Source organism: Hippocampus zosterae, chromosome 14, assembly GCF_025434085.1.
Source record: "Hippocampus zosterae strain Florida chromosome 14, ASM2543408v3, whole genome shotgun sequence".
In the NCBI taxonomy this organism is placed as follows: Eukaryota; Metazoa; Chordata; class Actinopteri; order Syngnathiformes; family Syngnathidae; genus Hippocampus; species Hippocampus zosterae.
In genome coordinates this window covers 20,590,459-20,615,446 of record NC_067464.1, presented here as the reverse complement: position 1 = coordinate 20,615,446, position 24,988 = coordinate 20,590,459, and the positions used below count along the sequence as shown (strand labels likewise).

Here is a 24,988-nt window from a genome sequence, read left to right as displayed (position 1 = left end):
AACACGTGTTCCATTGCGCCCAACCTGCGGGCCAGACGGCACTGATTTTATGACGGGGGCCGAGGGCCGGATGAAATTCGACCGCGGGCCGGATTTGGCCCGCGGGCCGGACTTTGGACATGCCCGCTCTAAATTGTCCCTAGGTGTGAATGTGAGCGTGGATGGTTGTTCGTCTCTGTGTGCCCTGCGATTGGCTGGCAACCGATTCACTGCCCGAAGTCAGCTGGGATAGGCTCCAGCACCCTCCGCGACCCTAGTGAGGATCAAGTGGTTCGGAAAATGGATATTGAAGCTTGAAGCTACGTAAACTCTGTTGACACTACAGTATGCAATAAACCTTAAAATGTTTTTAGCTGACACAAATTAATCAGAGATGCGAGTAAACCTTTCAAGATATTTTTTTTGCGCCGATTCCAAATGTTCCTTTTTTTCTCTTGCACATCAGGTTTTCATATCAATGATAGAAAATTAATATATATGCAATAGTAATATGATTAGTAATATTTTGGAATGAAGCGATGAGCAACACGTGCATTTTTTCTGAAACGTCATCACCAGAAATTAGAATGCACAGTAAAATACATACGGGACAAGTTTTTATAGATTGAATCGCTGATGTGCTGATTTTGAAATCAGTTTCAAAAATATGTTGAGGGACACCTAAAGCCATCTCTAATTAAAATTTGCTGTTGACCAGTGCTAAAAGCAGAAGCATAAAATAATTTGTCCAATGTTGTCAGTTTGTGACGTCACTTTCAGTGAGCACGGCTCAACAAATTTAAAGACCACATTTTATCTGTGGGTCTAAAAAAAGCTTTTCCTACAATGAATTTTTTTTAAAGATGTTTGAAAGCTCATAAGTCCATTTCAAGTGCGAGCTCTGCTGTAACCTTGGTGATGACATCATTGGGCCACTTGAAATTGCAGGGGACATTTTATCAGCCATTTAAATGTACAGGTAGTTCCAAAAGTCTTGGGCACAATTAAAGTCCGCAAGTCCTTAACTATGAATGGTAGTAAGATAAAAGTTGTTCCATTTTAAAGCTACAGTAATTACATTAAGTTTTTCGTAAGGCTATTGGTTTTTTAATTTCTTTTCAGACCCATTAGTGGCGTTCACTCAACCAGAAAAGGCCTTTTGTGTGCTTGAATTTGCAAAAACTGAATCATGGACATGCACTTCGCAGAAAATTCAGAAAGGAGCCACCATGGAAGTCCATAGTGAGATGGCTTGATAAAGTCATAACGGATGGGTGCTTATGCTTTAAGCCGAAGGCACGAATAACAAAAGCTGCTGCAACCATTGACAATGCAATGCTGGGACGCGTTTGGCAAGAATGTGACTATCGGCTTGATGTGTGTCGTGTGACCATTGGTGCTCACATTGAACATCCATCCATCCATCCATTTTCCGAACCGTTTGATCCTCACTAGGGTCGCGGGGGGTGCTGGAGCCTATCCCAGCCGTCTTCGGGCAGTAGGCGGGGGACACCCTGAATCAGTTGCCAGCCAATCGCAGGGCACACAGGGACGAACAACCATCCACGCCCACACTCACACCGAGGGACAATTTAGAGCGCCCAATCAGCCTGTCATGCATGTTTTTGGAATGTGGGAGGAAACCAGAGTACCCGGAGAAAACCCACACAGGCCCAGGGAGAACATGCAAACTCCACACAGGGAGGCCGGAGCTGGAATAGAACCCGGTACCTCTGCACTGTGAAGCTGACGTGCTAACCACTGGACTACCGGACCGCCATCTTTGAACATTCCGTGTAAAAATTGAGATTACAAGCTTTCTGAATTTACCAGATGCATTTTTATATCCTTAATAGTTTCCGAGATATTGAATGTCAAAATATGCCCAAGACTTTTGGAACACCCTTTATATCCACAACTGTAATTAAAATACCTTAAAGTACCTTAAAACTTGTGAAGGAATTCAGAGCCTTTCAAAAATAAAATGCAGAACACTTATATAAAATCCAATGGCATTATTTTATTAAGTTAGGAAATCAACACATTTACGAAATGTAATTACCGGTATATACACCGACTAAAAACAAAACAAGCTTGACACATCAAGCTAATTCATGTTACAAGATTTCCATTTCACATATCCATAAATAATAATAATAATAACAGATTCCCTGATGTCCTGAAGACAGATCATGCCCGAATCGCCCAGTGCTCATTTTGTTCACATCAAGGGGAAAACAAAAATCCAAACGATTAAACCCAACATAAAATAAAGACAATAAAGCATCATTTACCATGTGTTCCATAGGGAAACAAAGAAAAGGCAATGTTTGAAGAAATCATTTCTCGTTAAATACTGGAAAGCCTTCCCAAAAGGACCAGATGGTATCATGTCAGAAGGCTGGGTTGGAACCATTAAAGCAACCAAAATATACGATGCTAATTGCTGCTCTTTTCCAAAAGAGGATCCGCGTTGATGACATCCTTGCAAAAGCCTAAGTCACAGCTGCCGCTGGTGACGCACAGCAGCCAACAGCCATGCTCAACTCAGCCACGTTGGAAAAGAACGGAAGGAAAAACGGCCATCCAGTGTTGGCGTCCGGTGCGGCGCTAGTGCTCCTCTTTCTCTCGGCCTTTCTTGTCCTTCTCATCCTGCAGGGCTGTGCCGAGCTTCTTGATGAGCACCGACAGCACCTTGTCCAGTGGGTCCATCACGCCCCTCTGGAGCCACTTGGGAATGGTAGTCCTGGCGTGGTGGAAGCCCAGTTTTTGTAAGATGTAGTCCACTCCCACTGGGTCGATCTTGCGGCCCGTCCAGGAGATGAGCCTGAAGTGAGCGGAAAATTCAGATTTCATTGAAAATTTGAATATTCCATAGGGTTGCTTGAAAAAGGATACAAAAAAATGAATGTATGTGTGTGTGTGTGTGTGTGTGTGTGTGTGCGCACGCGCACAGCTGTGTATGTATAAGGAGATGAATGCCAACTGACCTGAGAGTGGGCTCCAAGTGCCAGGTATTGCACATGAACTCCCTCCAGTCCACTGTCGTGTAGTTGATGCCGTCGTCTTTGTCCCTGTCTGTGGAGCCGTTATCGTGCACGGCCGTGGGGCTCTTCTGGCCTGGCCGAGCCACAAACATCCGTGGGAAGAAAAGGGCTAAGGAGAGAGTGAAGACCAAGACATGTACAACTGTTGCCTTGCCCGCGCTCTATTGACCTCATTTTCTCCTCTAACAAATGTTCTCTTTGTATTCTCTGGATGTGAATAGAAAACCTTGTATGCAATAAAGCAGCCTCTATTCTTTGCCTGGATTGGTGTGAACAAAGAGCTTGACCTCTCACCTTTTTCGTTTCAGCTAGAGAATCAAAAGAGCAACGCAGAGGTACAACTTCAATGGTCACAATGTCAATACCGCAATGAATCATAACAATATGGATCAGGAAGGGGCAGAGCGTCCTGCTCAGAAAACTGAGGTCTTTTGGAGTTCAGGGGTCACGCCTTAAGATCATTAATGACTCTGTGGTGGCCTCAGCCATTCATGATCGCATAGTCTGCTGGTCAGGCAGCATCTCAGCCAGAGACAGAGACAAACTGGACCGACTGGTCAGGAGGGCCAGCTCTATCCTGGGCTGCTCCCTGGACACTCTGGTCAACAAAAGGATGCTAGCTAAGCTAACAGCTATGATGGACAGACCTTCCCACACACTCCAGGCCACCCTGACCCACTTGGCAGCTCCTCCAGCCAGAAACTGATACACACTCGCCGCAAGAATGAGAGGTACCGCTGCTCTTTCCTGCCGACTGCTGTCAGGATATTGAACAGACAGACCTGAAAACCTGGACTCGTCCCCACTCACCCATTTTTAATATGCTTTTATATTTATTCATTCATTCATTTCCTGAACCGCTTTATCATCACCAGGGTCGCGCGGGGTGCTGGAGCCCATCCCAGCAGTCTTTGGGCAGTAGGCGGGGGGACACCCTGAATCGGTTGCCAGGCAATCGTAGGGCCTTTTATATTTATATTTATTAATGTAATTTTTTGTTCTTCTACTTCTCCCTCTCACAATTTGCTGCTGTAAATTGGGAATTTCTCTTTTGTGAGACAAATAAAGGTTTTCTTATCTTATCTTAATTAATTGTAGGGCCTGACCGATTAATCCATTGATGGGCCGATTTGACACTGACCCTGCTATTTATAACACAGAAATATATTCAATAATCAGGTAGACATCATGAAATGGGGTTTATAAGGTCATTCTACAGATCTGCCATTCAAAACAAAGCAAATCTTAATTTTAGCAAACAATGCCTGGGGTCAACAATGCTAGTTGTGCAAGCAGCTGACCAGGATGTCACTATTTTACACACAATCTAAAGTCACAGTTTAAGATAAAATAAAACCTTTTTTTCTTCACCTGCCAAAAATTGGCTTAAAAATTGCTATTGGTCTGGCCCTAATTAATAGTGGTAATTTGATCATTTGAGAAAGAGAAACTGATCAAAATGTAGATGATGTCACTTTTTCTAACCGTACTGCTGCGTGAAAATATAACACTTGGCTACCCCCTTTTATTCGTTCGTCACACCCGCACCCGCAAATGCGCGCGCACAGACACAGTCAGATGTGTGCAATGCCTGATATTGTTTCCTCATTTTGCCGGGAAGAAGACGGAACCTTTCTGTGAAACCTTCAATCGGCAGTTATCGCTCTTGAGGTGTTTACTTTGGTGGTTGACTCGTGGGTACTGCGTATTTGACCACAAACCTTTCTCTTTCTCTTTGAGGTAGGCAGACACCATGTCGTGAAGAAACATGATGAGCTCGGCATCCATAGTCACGCAGATGTGGTCTGTGAACTCTGTCACCACGCTGCACTCTACCTTTGGTTTGCTGTTGGAATCTAGGAATACACAAACGTACAGACCGTATGTTCATTGACATGTTGGAAAAATCGACTCTCCCAGCAATGGGATTGAGGTGACCTTTAAATTGAGTCACGATTAAAAACAACACACACAGGCGGTCACTGGAACTGATCGAGGGCTTGAAACTGTGGAGGCCCTGTTCCAGGATTACGCTTTCTCACACTTTGGAAAATATTTTTCCTCACAGGAATACATATTAATAACCCTTTCATGCATCCTGTAACATGTTTACATGATAACATAGTAACCGTTGTCCCTGAAAAGATTAAAGGGACCATTCTTTTATTAATTGCTTGCCGAACAAAAAATACAGTAGAGGGGTCTCTAGAATGCCTGCCCTCCCATCAAATATGAAATCAAACAACCAACTAAGTCTTTTGTCATCTCTATTATTCCGAAAAAATGTATGCGAGTGAGTTGTTTGAGTTGTTTGACTATTATGTAACTTTAGGTGTGTAACAGAAGGGCTAATTTACATAAAAGTGGCGCCATTTATATATGCACAGTCAAACCTTGTTTTCGAATGTCTCTGTTCTCAACGAATTCGGTTTTCAACCAAAAATTTAAGTTTTTTAATGCCCTGGATGACGAACGAATTTCGGTTCTCGAACGAACTGAGCGCACCTGAATGCACCATTTGACTCCTCTCGCCTTCCTTCCACGAGGAAGTGACGCTTCCTCGTGTTGCTTTCCATCGCGAGCAGATGTGTTCAGTAAACATTTTTATTTTAAGAAGAGTGTGGTTTCGGTTTTCAACTATTTCGGTTTTCGAACAGCCTTCTGGAACGGATTATATATATATATATATATATATATATATTAGAGCTGTCAAACGATTAAAATATTTAATCTAATTAAAAATGCAACTGTCATAATTAACTCAAATGAACTAAAAAATTAATCGTGATTACTCACACATTTTTTATCGTTTCTGAATTTCCTTTTACATTTTTGTCAAAAATGTCAAAGGAAATTCAGAAACGATAAAAAAAAAATGTGTGAGTAATCACGATTAATTTTTTTTTTTTTTTTAGATCCGTTTTCTATGTGCCAAATGCAAATATTTACTGAAATAACAAATTTCGATTTTCAATTTTACATGAACATTTTTCACTTGGTGCAGTTATTCACACATAATCTCTCACACAATATTACTGTCCATCAATAACGGTGAAAAAAATATTTTGTGACACAACAGCTGCTTTAACAGCTTTTTTATGAAATCAAAACAGAGCAATATAACATTATAAAGTGCACATCTAAGGTACACTAGTACTCAGCCTATAGTGGATTTAAACAATGGTTGTATACCCGCTTCTGTATGTTTGTTGAAGAATAACGAGACACCAGTGTTCATTATGTGCCGCTGTATTCAAAACTGCCGGCCGTACAAACAAGGACAACACTTCCCCCGTGCTGCAGGAGCAAACCATTCTGAAAAGGGGGGGGGTTCACTCCCTCTAACACAGTCAGGCTATGTTGATTGTGTTGGTCCTTCTTGCGCGGAAGTCTCTCTACGGTTTTGTGTAGACCTCATTTCGAATGACTACACTTGGTTCAATGACAACAATGGAGACATTTTACTTTCGCTAGGTCGCTACCACTGTAGCGCACTGTCGCTGTCAGACGAACACAGAGAAGCTCTATCCTCTCTATTTATATGGAAACAGACCACTGTAACCTTCCGCACAAAATAGTTCCAAACAAGTAACAATCGCGTCAGTGGCATACATCGTATACCTGTACGATACAGAGAGAGAGAGAAGAACAGATAACTTTGGTCTTGTCAGTGGAGCAATATGGTGACTTTTTAAATGTAAACTTTCCATTCATAAACTCTTTAAGTATCTGTTTTCGGTGTCTCGCACTGCCGTGGCTGGCAAAACAGACATGGGCGTGGACTTCGGCAGCGCGCTTGTTGTTTTGTTTCTGGTGTATTTATAGAGCAACGTAACATCCGCTTGTGACGTGTGCCGCGTTAATCTCGCGAGAAAATGTTTAATCTCGTTAAAATTCATTTAAATTAATGCCAATAAAAATGCACTAAACTGACAGCTCTAATATATATATATACACACACACACACACACCTGTATATAAAATGCAATACACCCTATATATGAAAACAGTTTTAAAATAGTATTTTTGAAATGTATTTTTGAAAATGCACGCCACCTGACAGAGAAGGCTCATCAGGATCTTGTACATGGATGGACTTGAAGTCCAGTTGCATTCTGGGAAGGGCAAAGATGGTCTCAGTCTCGTGGTTGTAGCTGGAGTTGCTGCGGAAGCTACTCAGCAAACTGGAGCTTTTGGCAGCAGCTCCACTCTCTGGGTTGTTCGCTTCCACATTCCTTAGCAAGTTCAACTCTGAAGTGAGTGATCAAAAGAGTCAGGACTCCGTTTAGCTGAAAGTAAAACTTTTCTTTTCTTCACGTGATCTCAGCTATTTTGTATTAAAGATGGTCTACTTCAAGAAAGACTGAAGGGCGATCTTACAAGGGGCTATTCATCACGTTTCTAAGAAGAAGCCAAATGTAATCCTTAGGCAAAATCAGTGTTCCTTTTCTTGTTTAATGAATTCAACTGTGATGATGTTCAGTTAAAAAATATTGTTAATTTTTTTTTAATTATAATCAGATTTGATCATAGATCATTAGGAAAACCACCAATCAGAGTCACCTTCATTCCTCATGGCGGTGACGTAGTTAAACCATTCTTTCACCGTGGCGACTCCATGTGGAGGGTTTTCGTGCCGCCGCCGGGTTATCTTGGTAATGGTGGCCATCGGGCTTTCCAGGGCACCACAGGGCTTGGTCACCATTGTGTTGTGACCGAGATGGAAGTCCAGTGTTTGAACAATGTATGTGGAATCGTCTTTGGAACCTGTGTTAGAAAACCGATTGTAGAGCCAGGTGGCATCTTGGGCATGATAAGAGGTTGGTGGAATGAAAGCTTTCTCTCACCATCCTCCAGTATTTTCTGTGCCTCCGTCCAGAAGGCGATATTGGGCTCTTCCAGGTGGAAGAGAGCCCACGACTTGGATCGGAAGTTAGGGCCGTGGAAACAGGCCAGGGTCATGTGATTGCCATGGAGGCTCATGGAGCCACCCAATTGGACAGCGTCTTCGGGCAGAGGCATCTGGAAGAGGGATATGTGGCAACCCGCGATGACCTTCAGCACCCCGGGCCAGTGACGGTGATGCGCGGCATCCATGTCTGTTATGGGACAAAGGGTGATCATCTTGAAGGGAACACTATTTGCCTGGTTGTCTCAACTCTACTAACCCTAGTTTATCTTTTGTAAATCTCAAAATACAATGTTACGATGCAACATTTGCTCTCAGTAGCCTCCTCTCATGCCTCAAAGTGGAGTATTTGCAGTGTCTATCTGCAGGCAAGAGAGCAAGCAATCCAATGTAAAGAGCATCTGTTATTTTATTATTTTTAAAATAATTTCTCGCCGTGCATCCTCCAATGTCCCGACGGCTGCGTTCGGAACAATTCCCTATCCACCGTATATGGCCCTGTAGTGAGTTTGCCATTTTGTAGTGTTGTTTGAAGGTTTTGGTAGTGGTTAGCCATTATCAAATGAACCCAATTGGAACTGCACAATATATGAAAAAATATATACAGGGCATCCATAAAGTCTCTTTACCATTTCAAAATTGTATTAAAAATGAAATTGATTAGATATTTTATTCAGATTTGGTCTATTGTATTCAGTGTTTATTACAAATTTTTATTACACTGCCCAAGGTGAAAGTGTGGTGTGGGATCAAGTGCAATCGAATAATTGGTCCATTTTTCTTCAACTGTACATCCATTTCTGCAAATGTTTACCTTGACCTTTGAACTGAATACTGTATATGTCACCACAACTGAATGACCTTCAACCAACCATCATTTTTCAGTAAGATGGTACACCACCACATTGAGGGCTGCATGTTCGTGGGTTCCTCAATCAAACATTTCCAGACCGGTGGATTGGAAGGGATGGGCCAATTCCGTGGCCGCCACGTTCACTCGATATCACTCCCCTGGACTAGAAGTCCAGGGGAGTGATATCGAGGTTTCTATGGGGCTATGTTAAAGATATTGAGTATCGAACAAAGATAAGGGACATTACTGACCGAAAGCAAAGGATTACTGATACCATTGCCACAATTGATGAGGCTATGCTACAGCGAACATGGCAAGAAATCGAGGACCGTCTTGATGTGCTTCGTGCAACTAATGGTGCCCATGTAGAAGTGTATTAAAAGAGGTAAAAAAAAATACTTTCATAAACGCTGAATACAATACAAAAAAATCTGAATAAAATATCTAATCAACTGCATTTTTAAAATGGTAAAGAGACTTTATGGACACCCTGTGTAATTATGGAAATGATGGCTACTTGCAATACTCTCCTCAAAAAGACGTGCAATGAAATACCGTATTTTCCGCATTAAAAGGCGCACCTAAAAGTCTTCCATTTTCTTATAGCTTACAGCACGCCTTAAAATCCGGTGCGCCTCGCGTATGGTCATGATGGTAATATGTCGACCCTGAAATGGTTCCTTGCTGGAAACATGGCAATAAAATAGCAGCAAGAGAGTTCAACATTAACGAGTCAATGTTATGTCAGTGAACTGTCAGTGAACTGTGTCGCTGCTTTAATAAGTTTGTGTTGCAGCTCCTAAAAAAGGAGAGCTGTGGTGTTGTTTTTTTTTAAATGCACACTTTATTAATGGTTTTCACAGTCTCAACAAATACAAGTACGTCTTTGTCCGTCTCTGTGCCTTCTCTCCTTCCATTCAACTCGAGAGGCGTTCATGACCGCCTCCGAAAAACGTAAATTAACGATTACTTCAATGAAACTATGAAAATTTAAAATAATGCATCAAAACAGAAAATCAAGCGCGGAAATCACAAAATAAATTCTATCGCCCCCATACAGAATTTATTTTGTGATTTCCTCGTTTGTGAATACACAACAAAGGAATTTTATCCACTTTTGAGACAGTCCAGTCTCCTATATTTTACTGACATCTGATCTTTCTGTTTGCATTTCCTTGAGCGTAGCATTGTATTGATTGATGCATTGTAGATCGCGTTTCATAATCCAGTACATGAAAAAAATTACAAAAGAAGCCATTCGGTGAAGGTACGCCTCAGAATCCAGTGCGCCTTTTAGTGTGGAAAATACGGTAATACTTTCTTAAGGTTTAGTGTAATCTGCTGCACATGGTGGCATTTATCTGAATGACCAAACAGATGTGTCCTTAAAACGTGCTATTCTATTGGGTAGAGCGGACCCACAGACATCCAGTGAGCAGCTCAGCAGCCGTGGAAAGAGGAAGTAGCAACGGCAGATTAATGAGGATGAAAACAACTTGTGCCTGAAAAGAATAGTCGTCTAAAATATGGGATGACTCAGAAGAAGGGAAGAACACTTCTCCCAGACGCAGGCACTGTGCAAGTCATGTCAAGGAATAGCAGCTATGTCACATGGAGAACAATCACAAGAAGCCAAATTAGGTCTTCGGGTCTAACACTCCCAAAACTACTCACGCAAAGGCAAGTTGCAAAAAAAGCAAACCCACAATTATGGTTCATATTAATATATCGGTAAGCAGTGCAACACATCACAACACAGATGGACATAAAGTGTTACGGTAATATCATTATAATTAATTTATTTGTTCAAGATGTATTACGGGATTTATATTAGCTGATGTAGCTTCGGCGCGTTGTAATTATGCAACAGCAATTTGTAAACTGTCATGCTTGAATTTTTTTGTTGTTGTTGTTTTTCATTTGACTGTATAGTCCAAGATATAATTATTCCCATATCGTGACTCTGCAGTCAGGAACAAGTGACTTCAAACATAGAAGGTGATGGATAATTCCCTCGCCATTAAATCACAAGTAGTTGGTTTATGTCAAAGTGGCAGTATTGTTTCGGTACGCGTCGAAGACTGGCTTATCGGTTCTTAGGAATACTTCCTTGGAAAAATGAGTAGAGCTATGCATGTATAAATTGTGCAGTTAAAAATGGAGCATATCTAAATTGGGTCATTGGTTACAATCGAAATGTATTAGTTATGAAATCCTTCCGGTGACTAGCAGGACTCAATACTTTCCGAGTGATTGTTCTTTCAAAACTTCATTCAGCAATACAGGCAAAAGGGAATACTTACACAGCTCTGCCGCTCCTTTCTCTGCGTTGACAACTGGGGTTTTTGGAGGCAGATAGGGACCAGGGCCCCACGTGGAGAGGGCCCGCTTGCTGGTATCAAATTGCTGAGTGAAAAACTCCTGCAGCTTCATGCCGATCTTGATTAGGTCCGGTGTGGTGGAGCGGGAAATGATCACCTGGAAAATGTCCCACTGCAAGTCCCCATGGATAAAGATCTCACTGGGTGGAAGGGAGGAAAGCTTTGTTACTAGCTTGCCCCGCTGTATCTAATCAAGTGAAGAGCACACTAGCTGATTTATTTGCATTGTTCCGATGACCATATCATACCTTTTCTCCGATATGCTGGAATCAACAGTGCACAGGTTGACTTTCCACTCATCTTGGAGCTGCAGGTCGGCATTGCTAAAAACTCCCATCAGGATGCTGGAGCCCATGTAATCAACCCGTGCCTCGGTGGAGCCCATGGTGATCTGAATCTTGTGGCTTGGTTGCTGGTTTGGGTGCTCAGAGATGTGTGCTAGGGAAACAATCACACATTTTCAAATTGTTCTCAATTTCCAGTAAAAGCTTTGTGGCTCCAGGTTAAGTTTCAATGTAACAAGAGCTTCCCAATAAGCTGTAGGTTGTTTTTGTTTACTTACAGACCATCTCTAGGGTGTTCACGTCTATATTGCCACCCACTACACCGCCCTTGGAGTCGAGCTTGGAGCGTCCCAGGCCGACAGACATGCTGATCTCTCGATCGCGGTTGCTACCCACAGATAGCCGCCCTTGGCTCTTCAGACCACTGGTCGTCCAGCTGCAGGGGAAACAATGCTGCTGAATAATACACAAGCACTCTCTATGAATCATAAATGATTTCCAGAGTAAGAAACGCTCAGGTTAGTGGAAAGAAAAAGGTCAGCAGTAACAGTAACTGACACTAACATTGTTGACGATCACAGACCAGCTTAGCGGTTGCTCTTTTGTGCTTTTGTGTGTAGACTGAATTTGAAAGTAATACATTAAAGCAGGGGTCACCAAACTTTTTGAGAGTGAGAGCTACTTCATGTGTCCTGATTGTGTGAAGGGCTACCAAATTGATACACGTCTGAAATAACATTTGTACAATTTACATTTAATAATATTAGAACATTAGCTAGCTAGATGTATACTGTAGCTAGCTAGTTAGATAGCTAAATAGGTAGCTATAGAATCTATAATACTGGCAATGTTTGCATTTTTAAATCATAATTTCTACGAGCAAATCACAATCCTAGCACTGGCGGGCTACTGGTGTGGTCCTCACGGGCTACCTGGTGCTCGCGGGCACCACGTTGGAGACCCCTGCATTAAAGCATCTCTTGAACACTGCCTCAGTTAAAGCTGAAAAAGATTCTTGTGAAAAACAAATTTAACCACAACAAAACTGCTGATCCGGTGTGTTATTCTTGATAATATTCTGAGAATCTAAATCATTTACAGGAGTAGGAAAATTGACTTGACCTCCCAGCTGAGAAACTTGCACATCTCTGTGCTTCTTAACTTTATGATGGCTGCCGAGCTCATCAGTGCACCCTCAGCTCAGATATGATGGAAGGCTTTTCCGGAATTCCGACTTAAGTTTAAACTTTATCTACAGTCAAATTCGCCATTAACTGCATCGTTACACAAGCAGACATTTTGGAACAAAAGTGGACCCTGGCAATCCCAGACACTTTGGGATTTTGGATCACAATCATCAACCGAGCACTCTGCTCATTTAATGTTTTATCAATTTGCAAATCTGCGAATACTGCTGCTGGAACACAAATTCAGAAAAATACTGTATTTTTGTGACGGTGTGATGATGCTAAGGTGCAGAATTGGGAAGGTGATGTTAAACAATACATGGTACCTCTACTTACAAACGTCTCTTCATACAAAATTTTCAAGCTGCTAAATGTCTCAATAGCAAAATATTGCCTCTTGTTACGAAAGAGATTTCAAGATACGAAAGGTAAAAATAAAGGACGGACTGCTACTCGCAGCTCCGAGTTTCCTGAATGCAACATTATAGCTCCTCTGCAATTGGCTATTTCCGAGGATCATCCTGGCATCACATTGGCTAAGAGGGATCTCGACCCTATTTGTCTGTGTGTGTAGAATAGATATGTGTCAATGCAGCGTTCTCGTCATTCGCCCCTCAGGCCATGAGACGTTCCAATAGTTTTATGTTAACGTGAATCACCCAGAAAAAGCGTTCACTGGTCAGGCAATCGCTCACTATGCTGATGTTTGGCTCAGACATTTTCGAAGGATTGTTAAAAGCCGACAAAAGCAAACGGATCAGTTGTTGACAAAACGCCAGGCAAAAACCACTTCTGAGAGAGAACATGGACTAAAGAGGGCAAAAAAGTTAGATGACCATTTTTATTCTTTATTTTTTTTTCATTATGCACAACTCTCACTTATTGTGCTAAAATCATCTAATTGGAACTTGTATTTTTTACATATTTTGATGCATTTTTATGCTTTAGGAAACATTTATGTCTGAATTTGGGGGGGGGGGGCTCGGAACAAATTAGGGCAGTTTCATGGAAAACGTGTCTCTACTTACAAAATTTTGTAATGAAGAAATTTCTTCCAAAACCAATTATTTTCATAAGCAGAGGTACCACTGTAGCTCTGTTGATGCCTGTTGCCGTGGTCTATATTGCTACAGGAAAAATTGTTCATGTGACTCAGATATGCATCGATCTCATGTGTAAATTCAAGCTATGCGAAAGCATCTTGTTGGCTAAAATAGTTTTATGAAACATTTATAACAAAGAAAAGACTAGACAATTATATGGCATCTTATATTTACGTTCAGTTTCTTTAGTCTCGATTAGAAAATGTGGTTTTAAGAGTAATACAAATGTAACTGAAGGTAATCAAGGAACAATACTTTAGTATTATGGTACATGGATTACTCTGTAATCCATTAACGAAGATCGTAATCAATTAACGAGGATCGTTAATGGATTACATTAATGACTCAGTCCATGTGCTGTCTTTTGTCTAACTTTCCTAGCCTCCTGTCGTATTTTCATCCTAAAAACAAACATGGAATTGGTTGTCTGGTCTCTCGATGCCATCGACAAAATTTTCTTGACGAGAAGAGCAGGTAGTGTGGGGACTACTTGCTCCTCGGGGACTTCTGCTGCTGGGTACACCCTAGATCCCTGGAGGAGGTGGAGAATGGTGTGCCTGTCATTATTGTCCGTTGAGAATGTGGAAGACATCTCTATTATCAGCCTTCGGATAACAGGTATGCCGCTGTTTGGCGCTAGCAGTTTCCTGATCTATCGAAAATTCAACCGACGGGAGCGGCTCTATTGGAAGAGGCTGCCGGTCTAAGGATGGCAAAGTGCGGATGTCCAACACTCAGACTCAGACTGTGGTCAACCGCACACTGCGGCTTTGGAACGGCACTGCAAGATGGGCAACAACTTGGTGAAACTGGAATTCGTGCTCAAATATTCAAAGAAATCGCGGATTTGGCTGATCGACGTCATTTGAGAGACACAAACCACGGACTTCAAGGCTGTCTGGAATTCTTGGACTGCCTGCTACCAAAAAAAACAAAAACATCTGCTATCTCGACCTTCCCTGATGAAAGTACGCATGGAAGCTAGTGCCCAACCATCACCCCCCTCCTTCTCGGCCATAGTCTGATAAGCCAGGACTGTCTCCATGAGATGACCTTGCCGTAGCAGGGGTGCCCAAACTCTTTGGACCAAAGAGCTACTTTTCGATCAATTAACATCCCGGGATCTACCCTTACCGGCACGCGCACACACGCGCGCACGCCATGATGAGAAACAGCCTGAAACGGAGGCATGCCACGCACTTTTGCAGCCTGTTAACTATCGTAGCTCACACGTACCGTTTTAAAGTGCTTTCCTGGGCCCTCCCAGATTCCTATTCTTTGCTCGTGCCCTCGGTGAATTGTACACGCAGTAAACTCTGAATGAGAATCATGACGATAAAAGATAGAGCGCAACAGCTCTGATCACAAGCTGCAATTGCAAAATGCTGAGCGCTAACAACTTCCGGTGACGTAATCACGCGCCACCGTAAATTTAAGATTTACCTGCTTTATTTTATTTTTTAAATGTTTTTTTTTGTGTGAAAATGAGACTGATGATTAGTGTGCAGTGTATATTAACACACAAAATATATTACTAACATGGTCAAAGACACACAAATGGTTGTTTGGTTTTTTTCTCCTCGACACTCCTCGGATCTACTTGGGACCTGTCTTAGATCTACCGGTAGGATCAGGATCTACCTAATGGGCACCCCTGCCGTAGCAGATAGGCCTGTCACGCACACACAAGCAGACGATCACACGCGCAGACATGCCCTTGTATCACTGCCTTCATTGTTCATGTCTTGTGACCTGTTCTAAATGTCATATGCTTGTGAAGGAGGTTTTTTACCTCACTCAAACTATCCTCATTTTGAGCGTGTTTTTTTTTCTCCCCCTCTCCCTCCCTTTTGGTTTCTTCCGACTTTCAGAGTTGAGTGAACGCTGGCGCTTCTGGCTGCTGCTGCTCAACCCGTACTGTGTTTCATTGTTTTTGTCTGTTTTGTAAACTGTCCTTGGGTGTCTTGAAAGTCGCTTAGAAATAAAAGGTATTATTATTATTAAGTAACTGGTAACTATTGGACTACATTTTTAAGCAACTCTTCCAACCCTGGCGGATAACCCATCTGGCTGACAATCTATGCAGACATACAGTCTGAATAAAGAATAGAAAGGAGTGTAAAAGACAGGCATCATTTCATGTCGACAGAGTCATCCTTGCTTCAAGATGTGAAAAGAAACATTAACAGCTTACGTGTTATTTCCCATGACGTTGCTCATGTTCATTTGAACGGTGAGTTGTTTCAAGTTGATGGCAAACACCACAAGTGTCTCCCATGGCGCCCCCTGCTGCCCTGCTGCCTTTCCATTTTTACTAAATGAGGGAGTGGATGTTTTTGTCACTGAATCTGGATGAGAATATGAAAAGATAAGTAAGGTTAGCGGAGGATCGAATTCTGTTCATATTGCAGTGTTGACTTGGTCAAAGGTTGTTCTTGATGCTGGACAGTGTTCCACTGCATATTCATGAATCGCTACTTGCGGATCGATTGAATGGCAGACCTTTGCTCAATTAGATGCTGAAAAAGTAACTTAGTCACCTGTTTTTAGGCTCAGGGCATAACACGCATCACGTACTCACTGATGGCTCCACGTGGCGCAGTGTTTACGGAGGTTTTATGATTTTATTTAGGCTTGTGATGACGTATAGTTCGATTGTGTGCTGATGAACGTTCATACGCATCGGACACATATCAGATTTATATCCATATGTGAAAGAGCCGCAGATCGGATTTGGAAAAAAAGGGACGTGTAATGTTCACATTGTATGAATAAAACAAAAAAGAGAAATCTGATGCGTGTTGCAGCTGGAGTAGGGGTGGGGTGAATAAATACATTTTTAAAAATCGGGATTGAGCTGCAGTGAGAACGCAGACTAAAAATAAATGCTTTTTGATACACTTTATGTGCTCAAAGTCCTTTTGAGTTCCAGAGTGTGAGATCACCTCTTCTTGGTGCAGATGAATCCGACACACTTCTGGTTCGTCCGGGTGCAGGGGACTTAAGGTGGCCAAGGCCGCCTGGGGACATGGTGCTTCCTGTGGTGTGCTCGGAGAAAACATTGGGGGACTGAGGCATGTGTGTCCCGGTGCTGCCATCCCAGGTCCTCCAGTAAGCTTTGCGGCTGGACTCGGGAGACAGATGCTGAGTCATATTTTCAGACGAGTCGGGGGTGGCAGGGCCAGAGGCTGAATGAAACGAGGTAAAGGTCAAGATGCGTTAAATAAAGAACAGACTCGGTAATGTGGTAGATAACAATGTGGAACACAAAGTTGTGTGAAGAAAAGTCAGGATGGTATACAGTATACAATGCTGCTCCACCTATTTGCAATTCTCAACTTCAACTTCACTGATTTTGTGTTTTTTTTGGAGCATCGCCAAAAAAGCCCCAAAATGATCTTAACTTTAAAAAAAAATATATTTGATGAATTCCTGAAAGTCCAACAAAGATCAAGAAAATATCACGGTAAAATACATGACAATAATATTGCATGTGCCTTTCATGGTTTAAACGTGCTATGAAACGCAAGTGGAAAAAAGACAAATTGCATGTCTCTTATCAAATTTGGAAAGACTGCTGGCGTAACTACCAGCTCACAGTAAAAGAGGCCAAAAGAAAATATCTGTCGGACCTTATTCTAGCTAACCGTCACAACCCACGCGCACTATTTAAAACGATACTGTACTCAAACCCCCTGTCTGCCTACTTGCTCGGATTCTTCACCCGAGATGTGCAACAGATTCCTTCAGTTTTTTATTGGTAAGGTCTCTACAGCTAGGACTCCGGTCTCAAATACCGCATCTGACCCCTCTGTCCATGTTCCATGTTTAGCTGTACTAAATTCTTTTGATACTCTGTCCTTGGCGCTTTTGGAGGATGTAGTTCGCCAGACAAAGCCATCTGGCTCCCCTTGCGACTCTCTTCCCCCACGCTTCTTTCAGGAGGTTCTCCCAAGTGTATGCGCATCGGTCTTGGATATCATCAACAGCAGCCTTTCTTCTGGTGTAGTTCCCCAACAGTTTAAACATGCTGTGGTCCAACCCATGATTAAGAAACCTGGCCTTGATCCAGATGTGCTGTCAAGTTACAGGCCCATTTCCAAACTGCCTTTCATTTCCAAAATTCTGGAAAAAGTGGTGCACATGCAGTTGAAACTTTTCTTGGATGAACATAACATCTTGGAGGTCTTCCAGTCAGGTTTCAAGACGATGCATAGCACGGAGTCAGCCCTGTTACGCGTTTCTAATGACATCCTCCTGGCAAATGACTCTGGAGACCACGTGTGTCTGGTTTTATTGGACTTAACTGCAGCATTTGATACAGTGGATCACAGTATTCTGCTGACTCGTTTGCAGCACTTGGTGGGCATTGGCAGCAGTGCTCTTGAGTGGTTTAGGTCCTATCTAGCTGACAGGACCTTTTGTGTCAGCTTTGGCTGCTCTGAGTCACGCACTGCTCCCCTGTCATGTGGTGTTCCACAGGGCTCAATTCTGGGGCCTCTGCTGTTCTCGCTGTATCTGCTCCCATTGGGTTCCATCTTAAGGAAACATGGTATTCCCTTCCACTGCTATGCAGATGACTGCCAGATCTATGTCCCACTGAGCAAGAAAGACCCCTTCTCATTAAGGCCACTCCTATCCTGTCTGGAAGAAATCAAAACCTGGATGGCACAAAATTTCTTCAAATTCAACGAAAAGAAGACAGAGGTGATATTGTTTGGTCCCAGTGGCCCTTGTACATTCCATCCTGTAGACTTGGGCCCCCTGTCTCCTTATTTGAAATCAACGGTCTCAAACTTGGGCCTTAAACTGGACAGTGATTTCAAACTCGATCGGCAAATTGGTGCCGTTGTTAAATCAAGCTTCTTTCACCTTAGACAGCTGGCCAAAATAAAACCTCTCCTCTCACATGAACACTTTGAGACAGTAATTCATGCCTTTGTCACATCCCGGCTGGATTACTGCAATCCCCTGTACTTTGGAGTCAGCCAGTCCTCCATTAAGCGCCTTCAGCTATTTCCAGAATGCCGCTGCTCGCCTCTTGACTGGTACTCGTAATAGGGAGAGTATAACTCCTACTCTGGCATCCATTCACTGGCTCCCCATTCATTTTAGAGTTATTTTCAAGATCCTCCTCTTTGTTTTCAAATCTCTGAATAATCTCGCACCACCTTACCTCTCTGAGCTCATCCGCCCCTACACACCTGCCTGGCGCCTCAGGTCTGTGGACCAGTCTTTGTTAGAAATACCAAGAACTAAACTGAGGCTCAGAGGGGATCGAGCCTTTTCTGTTGCTGGTCCCTCTCTCTGGAATGACCTCCCACTGAACATTCGGCAAGCCTCCTCGCTGCCCATCTTTAAAGCCCTCCTCAAAACTCACTTGTATTCTTTGGCGTTCGACTCGGCATGACTTAGATTTGTTCTTGATTTTACTGCTTGGTGCTTTCTACCGCCTTTATTACCGATTCGTCTTACTGTTTATTGTGTATGTTAAATCGCTCCATGTACAGCACTTTGTATGCAGCGATGGCTGTTTTGAAAGTGCTCTATAAATACTGTTGACTTGACTTGACTTGAAATTTACAAACTGAGTGTTCCACTTTGTGCATTATCTCCACATATTTTCTTTGTTCTTTCTTTAAAGGCCAACGGTGTAGTCATTTCACAAAATCCCCAAATAAATATTTTTAGTAAAGTAATTACAATATATTGCATAACACATGAAAAAAAATCTCTCTTTCGTAAATTTATCAAAGTCATCATTTTACCAAAGTGAAACCCTGGAAGTAGGACATTAATTCAAGAAGAACAATGGCACAACTAAAAAATAAAAAAATTAAATAAAATTTGCGCAGTCAGAAATTGATCCAGAAAGTGATTTTTCAAACTTATGTGAGGGGATTCAGGTGCTTCAAGAGTTTCAGGAATAGGAGATTGTTGCCAATATTTATGTTGGACCATAACAGTGTACATTTACGAGCCAGATGCTCAGTATTTGGAAAATGTTGTGCCCGAACGCCCGGACATGGAATGGCGACATGACACATCGTGACTGGAAGAATGGTAAGCTATACAGCATAGGTTGCAATTATTAGCCTAGCATTATTGTTTGCAATTCAGAGTGGGCTGGTGTCCTACGTTGTCATTGCTGCAGTACCATGAGTTCTGTTGTACTCTGCACATTCTAGTTAGTTGTGAACCATTCCAAAAAATTCTGGATTTCATCCATGTACAGGAATAATATTTTGAATTCAATGTTTTCAAATGCAAGTTTTTGATCGATTGGTCTTGGATACAGCTTTGTCAAACATCTGTCGGTGCGCCGCAGAGCTCTTTTTTGTAATCATAAATGACAACTTTAAAGCATCAAATTTTATGGCAGGCCTGAGGTGCCATCCATTATTGGAGCCAGTTTATGATTCGGAGGCGTGCTGGAGCCCATCATCATTTTTGCAAGTCGATCGCAGAACAGATACAGACAAATAGCCATTTGCGCTCACAATCACACGTCGGGACAATTTAGAGTGTTCAATTAACACACCTAGGAAACTGGAGTACTCTTTAAAAAAACAAACAAACAAACAAACAAATAAATAAATAAATAAACGTGCAGGCACAGAGAGAAAATGCAAACCCCACACACGAAGGCTGGAGCCTGGACCTTTATACTGTGAAGCGGACATGCTAATGAGTCGGCCGCCCTGCTTTTGTTTGCACCTGTTAAATATATAAAACACAAGTGGGGGTGCAACCAACTTTAGGTACTTAAGGTATAAATACTAAACCTATCTTTTGAGATTGTTCATCACCTCACTGTCGGAAGTGGCAAGAGTCCAGAAAGTAGCAACACGTGACTGTACATTGTCACTGACAACAGTTTTTTTTTTTTTTTTAATATCATCATTATCCTCCAAACCCGCTACATCAAGAGTTGGGATATAAGTGTTTATTCTTTTTAGTAGCTACAACAGATATATTTGCAGTATACATTGGTGTCGGACTTACACAGCAAGAAATTTTCGATTATTGTATCGTTGAAATGTATCATAATGTGCATCACGAATTCTTTTCCTCACTAATTTCTAAATTTTTAGCATAATTTATGGCGGTCAAAAGAGTTACAAACGAAAGCAAAACTTACTTCAAACTCATCTAAAATGAAGCACACCCAAAAACATGGTGACTAACACAAATCAGACAAGATACCTGGAAGGTTGATGGTCTGGTCTCCAAGAAAAAGACGTCTGGCAATACTTCGGCGGTACCAGGCTCTTGGGAAGGCCAGAATCTCACTCAATCGTCTCATGTCATACTTGAATGAAGCTGAGCCAATATCACAAACAGCTATAGAAAAAAAATTTAACTATTAAAACTATTTGATAAAAAACCTACGTCCTGCATAACAAAACCACAAGACAACAACAAACAATTGACTAGTAAGTATGATCACTGTGACAATCAAGATGATTCTCATAAATTCTATTCTAAGAGAGCCCACAACGTACCTGAGATATTGATAAGAGTGGTGTCCATTTTGCCACCTTTACCAGGAATGAAGCTTTCAATAAAGGTCGGACCTCCTGTGCGTCTCATCCTTGATAAGCTGACTTTAACAAACTCCAGGTTTATGCTCAGAGAGTCCTTTCTTCCTGTCACAGATGCAGGCTCCTCATCAACTGCACCTTCAGGACAAATGAGCGCAATTACAAAATAATCAGGTCACAATTTAATCTCTATATAGGCCACATGAGAAAAACTAATAAAGAATCGGATTTACCTGACATTGACACATGAATGCATTTGTTTACTAAAATAATTTCACATTCTTCTTCCCTGTCCTCTGGCGTTCTCCAAGGCTCTGTTCTTGGATTTATTTTATTTGTAATCTAAATTCTCCCCTTAGGCCATATTTAACAACAATATCTATCCACCCATCCATTTTTGCTTTATCCTCACAATGGCGGCGGGGGGTGCTGGAGCCTATCCCAGCGGTCTTCGGGCAGTCGGTGGGGGACAACCCTGAACCAGTTGCCAGTCAAACACAGATGCACCCACAGACGAATAATGATCCACGTTCACACTCACACCCAGGGACAATTTAGAGTGTTCCATTAACCTGCCGTGCATGTTTTTGGAAAGTGGGCGGAAAGCGGAATACCCGGAGAGAACCCATGCAGGAACGGGGAGAACATGCAAACTCCACACAGCGAGGCCGGAGCCGGGATCGAAACCTGCACCTCAATGGCACATCGACAGTAGACACAAAGTAGACTAGCATCTCTCCAATAACTAGTTGCCTTTTTTTCATGTTTTCAGCAGCAGCATTTATAAAATAACGCCCTGGATCCAAAGTCTAAGACCCTACAGATGAGAGACTCCCACCCCAAACAGATGTATTAATAATCTTCTGGTTCTTGTATTACATACGAGATTGCTTTATCTTCTACTCTTCAGTTTGTAGGTTTCAAGTTTTATATTGTTCTTTGAAGGTGATCTAAGGTAAAATCTATTCTTATTCTTATTACCATCGCCATCATATTCATTACCTAATGGGCTTGGGCCTGGGGGCAGGCCTGTGACAGCAGATTTCTGTTTTCCGGCGCCGTAGGGGTGGAACACGTAGAGTGAGAAGTCAGACATGCAGGCAGTGAAGCTGAGACCTGAGGAGTTACTCGGTCCCCCAGTGAGGTCCGACTGGCTACTGCTGTGGCGGCTTCTACCCAGGGGGCTCCCCAGTAATGGAGAGGCTAGAGATAGGAAGAAAGCAGAAATAATCAGGCTGTTTTATACGGTCACAATCACTAACAGGGAAAATGAACAGACACAGAGGGGCTTTGACACACAAATTTCATTTCCTCATAAATCAGATTTTTCCTATTGAAATGTCAATCTGTTCAAGTCCCAAAAAAACAAATTTGTTGCATGTTTTTGATAAATAAAATAGCCCTGCATTGTATAAAAACAGAATTAAAAAATACTAATAAGAATGCAACAAAATAAACAGATTTATAAAGTGTATTTGTGTATTGCAGTACGCATTTGTGTGTTGAACGTGTGCCTTTAAGGGATATGGTCCACTGAGTGACAGAAGGAGCTGGAGTCAAGTGTGTTTGTGTTCATATGACGTGCGGGCGCTCAATAAAAACGTCTCTCAAATGCATCAGAGGGCAACAATTTTCCCCCCACTTTAGTGTAACATACCGTATTTTCACGACTATAAGGCGCCATTAAAAGTCTTAAATTTTCTCCAAAATGGACAGGACGCCTTATGGTGCGGAGCGTCCTTTATATGCGCTGAGTTCCAAAATCTGACTGACTGCCGACACGCTGTTTATATAGAGAAAAGGCGGAAGTGACTGTGAAAGAAGTCGGCCAATCAGGGAAGGGTGGGCGTGTATATATACATATATGGAGAGGGAGAGAGAGAGAGAGAGAGAGGGAGAGAGAGGACAGACAAGCTAGTCCGCCAATGGTGAAGGGTGGGCGTGTAAGTGGACGCCTCAAGCCAGTACCAACACTTGTATAGCGTGTGGCAATGTGCATTGTTGCAAAACAACTCCGGTTTTGGTTTCTAAGAACCCCTGAAAATAAATTCGACAAAAAGACACGCCTACGAAGCTCAGTTCAAACTTAAAGCGACCGGTTATGCCTTTGGCATGCGTGCCCATCTCACAGCAGCGGTGAAAAAACAAGTCAAGCAAATGAGCTTGCCGTTATTCCCCGAGGCTTGACTAAAGAACTCCAACCGCTGGACATTGGCATCAACCGGGCGTTCAAAGTAAAGTTGCAAACGGCATGGGAATAATACAATACAATACAATACAATACATGCTGATTTATATAGCGCTTTCACAACAGCAGCAGCTGTAACAAAGCGCTTTACAAAACAGTTAACATAAAGTAAAAGCGGTTTGAGATGAAAGAGGAGAGAATCAAAGTGTCCTTTAACCAGTGGATCAGAGACGTCATGCTCAAAATGTGCACACGTCGGCTACAAGCTAAGTTTCAAAGTCAACAAGAAGCTGTAGCATCCATTGACGAAAAAAGAGATTGGTTCACTTCTCCTGTCCCATGGAAATCCATTTCAATTCCAAGCGGCGACTCACGGTTCCAAATACGCATCGGCGCTCTTCGCCAACGCTCCTCTCTCCTCATCCTCAACTTCAGCGGCCATCCATCCAGCCGCACCAACGCCAACTGTCCAACAGCGCTGACATAGCCACTGAACAAATCGGGGTTGTGAAAAATGCTGCCCATTACTGGCGCAAAAAACACAAGCGCCCCAGGTCTGTCCAGCACTGACAGTCAATGGCGCCGACATTCCTCCCAATCAAAAATCTGTGCTGGTACAGGCGTGCTGCCGAGAAGGCGCAACCACCAAGCACAGTTACTGCTCCTTTGACGAATGTCGTGGCCAAAAAGCGCTGAAAACAGTCCATATCAGGTCCACACAATGCAACAACAAACAACATGTGACAAAACAAAAGACAAAAACAGCAAAAAAGAACAAAAAAGCAACGCTCTTGAAGAGCACTTGCCGAAGGCTGCCTACTCGGGCGCCATCTTGGGGGAAACCTTTTTGTGACATTTGGGTGGTGAGCTGTGTGATTTTTCTATTGAAAAGGTTGGCAAACACTGGGTGGGAATAATGGATGATCGGTGGCAAACACAACTTTACAAAGAGTGAGGCAGCGCTTGGCGAGTTACGCCACAATACGCAACAACGAGAGGGAACGCGGCGTTTTTGATGGATTACGGTACTTGCACAATTGTTCAATTCTTTCTACACACACACACGCTGCCACCATGTTTCGCTCTGTTCTTTACTTTCAAATGTGGGAAAGCTTCACACGAGAGAAATGTTGACTTTGCTTTTGCTACTCGTTCTTTCCGCTCGGCAATGCGTAGCAACTCACACTAGCATGTGATGCATTCAATGACAACTGAGATGTGCAGTCCTCTGCTTCTGATACAGAGGATGAGGACTTTGATGGATTTCTGGGTGATGATTGATCGAAAAACGTGAGAACATTGTACGATGGCTAAATAAAATACACCCGAACTCAGTTCTGCTTTCGTTGCCTTTTTAACGTGTTTTTATCTTATCTGTATGTCTTGGTACCATGCTACCGTATGCTTCAAGCTAGAGTGCGCGCATGCATGCCGTATGTTTAAGCTGGCATATGTTTTACCACTGTAAAACTGCGGCCATTAGTACGATGCGTCCTGTGTATGTGTAAAATAC

General features: G+C 42.5%; 1 protein-coding gene across 13 annotated transcripts in view; it reads right to left on the bottom strand.

Annotated features, from left to right (window-relative positions):
* Window positions 1-1,974: 1,974 nt before the first annotated feature.
* kiaa1109 (KIAA1109 ortholog) overlaps window positions 1,975-24,988 on the bottom strand; it is a 109,174-nt gene continuing 86,160 nt past the window's right edge. For all 13 annotated transcript variants that reach the window (XM_052085622.1, XM_052085628.1, XM_052085624.1 and 10 more), the window contains 14 exons: window positions 22,290-22,490; window positions 21,249-21,425; window positions 20,950-21,087; window positions 16,689-16,931; window positions 15,938-16,091; window positions 11,732-11,889; window positions 11,418-11,607; window positions 11,092-11,309; window positions 7,874-8,125; window positions 7,590-7,793; window positions 7,083-7,277; window positions 4,748-4,882; window positions 2,970-3,135; window positions 1,975-2,806 (listed from right to left, as the gene is read on the bottom strand). In XM_052085622.1, coding sequence (XP_051941582.1) covers window positions 2,590-2,806; window positions 2,970-3,135; window positions 4,748-4,882; window positions 7,083-7,277; window positions 7,590-7,793; window positions 7,874-8,125; window positions 11,092-11,309; window positions 11,418-11,607; window positions 11,732-11,889; window positions 15,938-16,091; window positions 16,689-16,931; window positions 20,950-21,087; window positions 21,249-21,425; window positions 22,290-22,490 — 2,648 coding nt within the window. In that variant the 3' untranslated portion in view covers window positions 1,975-2,589. The remainder of the gene's footprint in view (window positions 2,807-2,969; window positions 3,136-4,747; window positions 4,883-7,082; window positions 7,278-7,589; window positions 7,794-7,873; window positions 8,126-11,091; window positions 11,310-11,417; window positions 11,608-11,731; window positions 11,890-15,937; window positions 16,092-16,688; window positions 16,932-20,949; window positions 21,088-21,248; window positions 21,426-22,289; window positions 22,491-24,988) is intronic.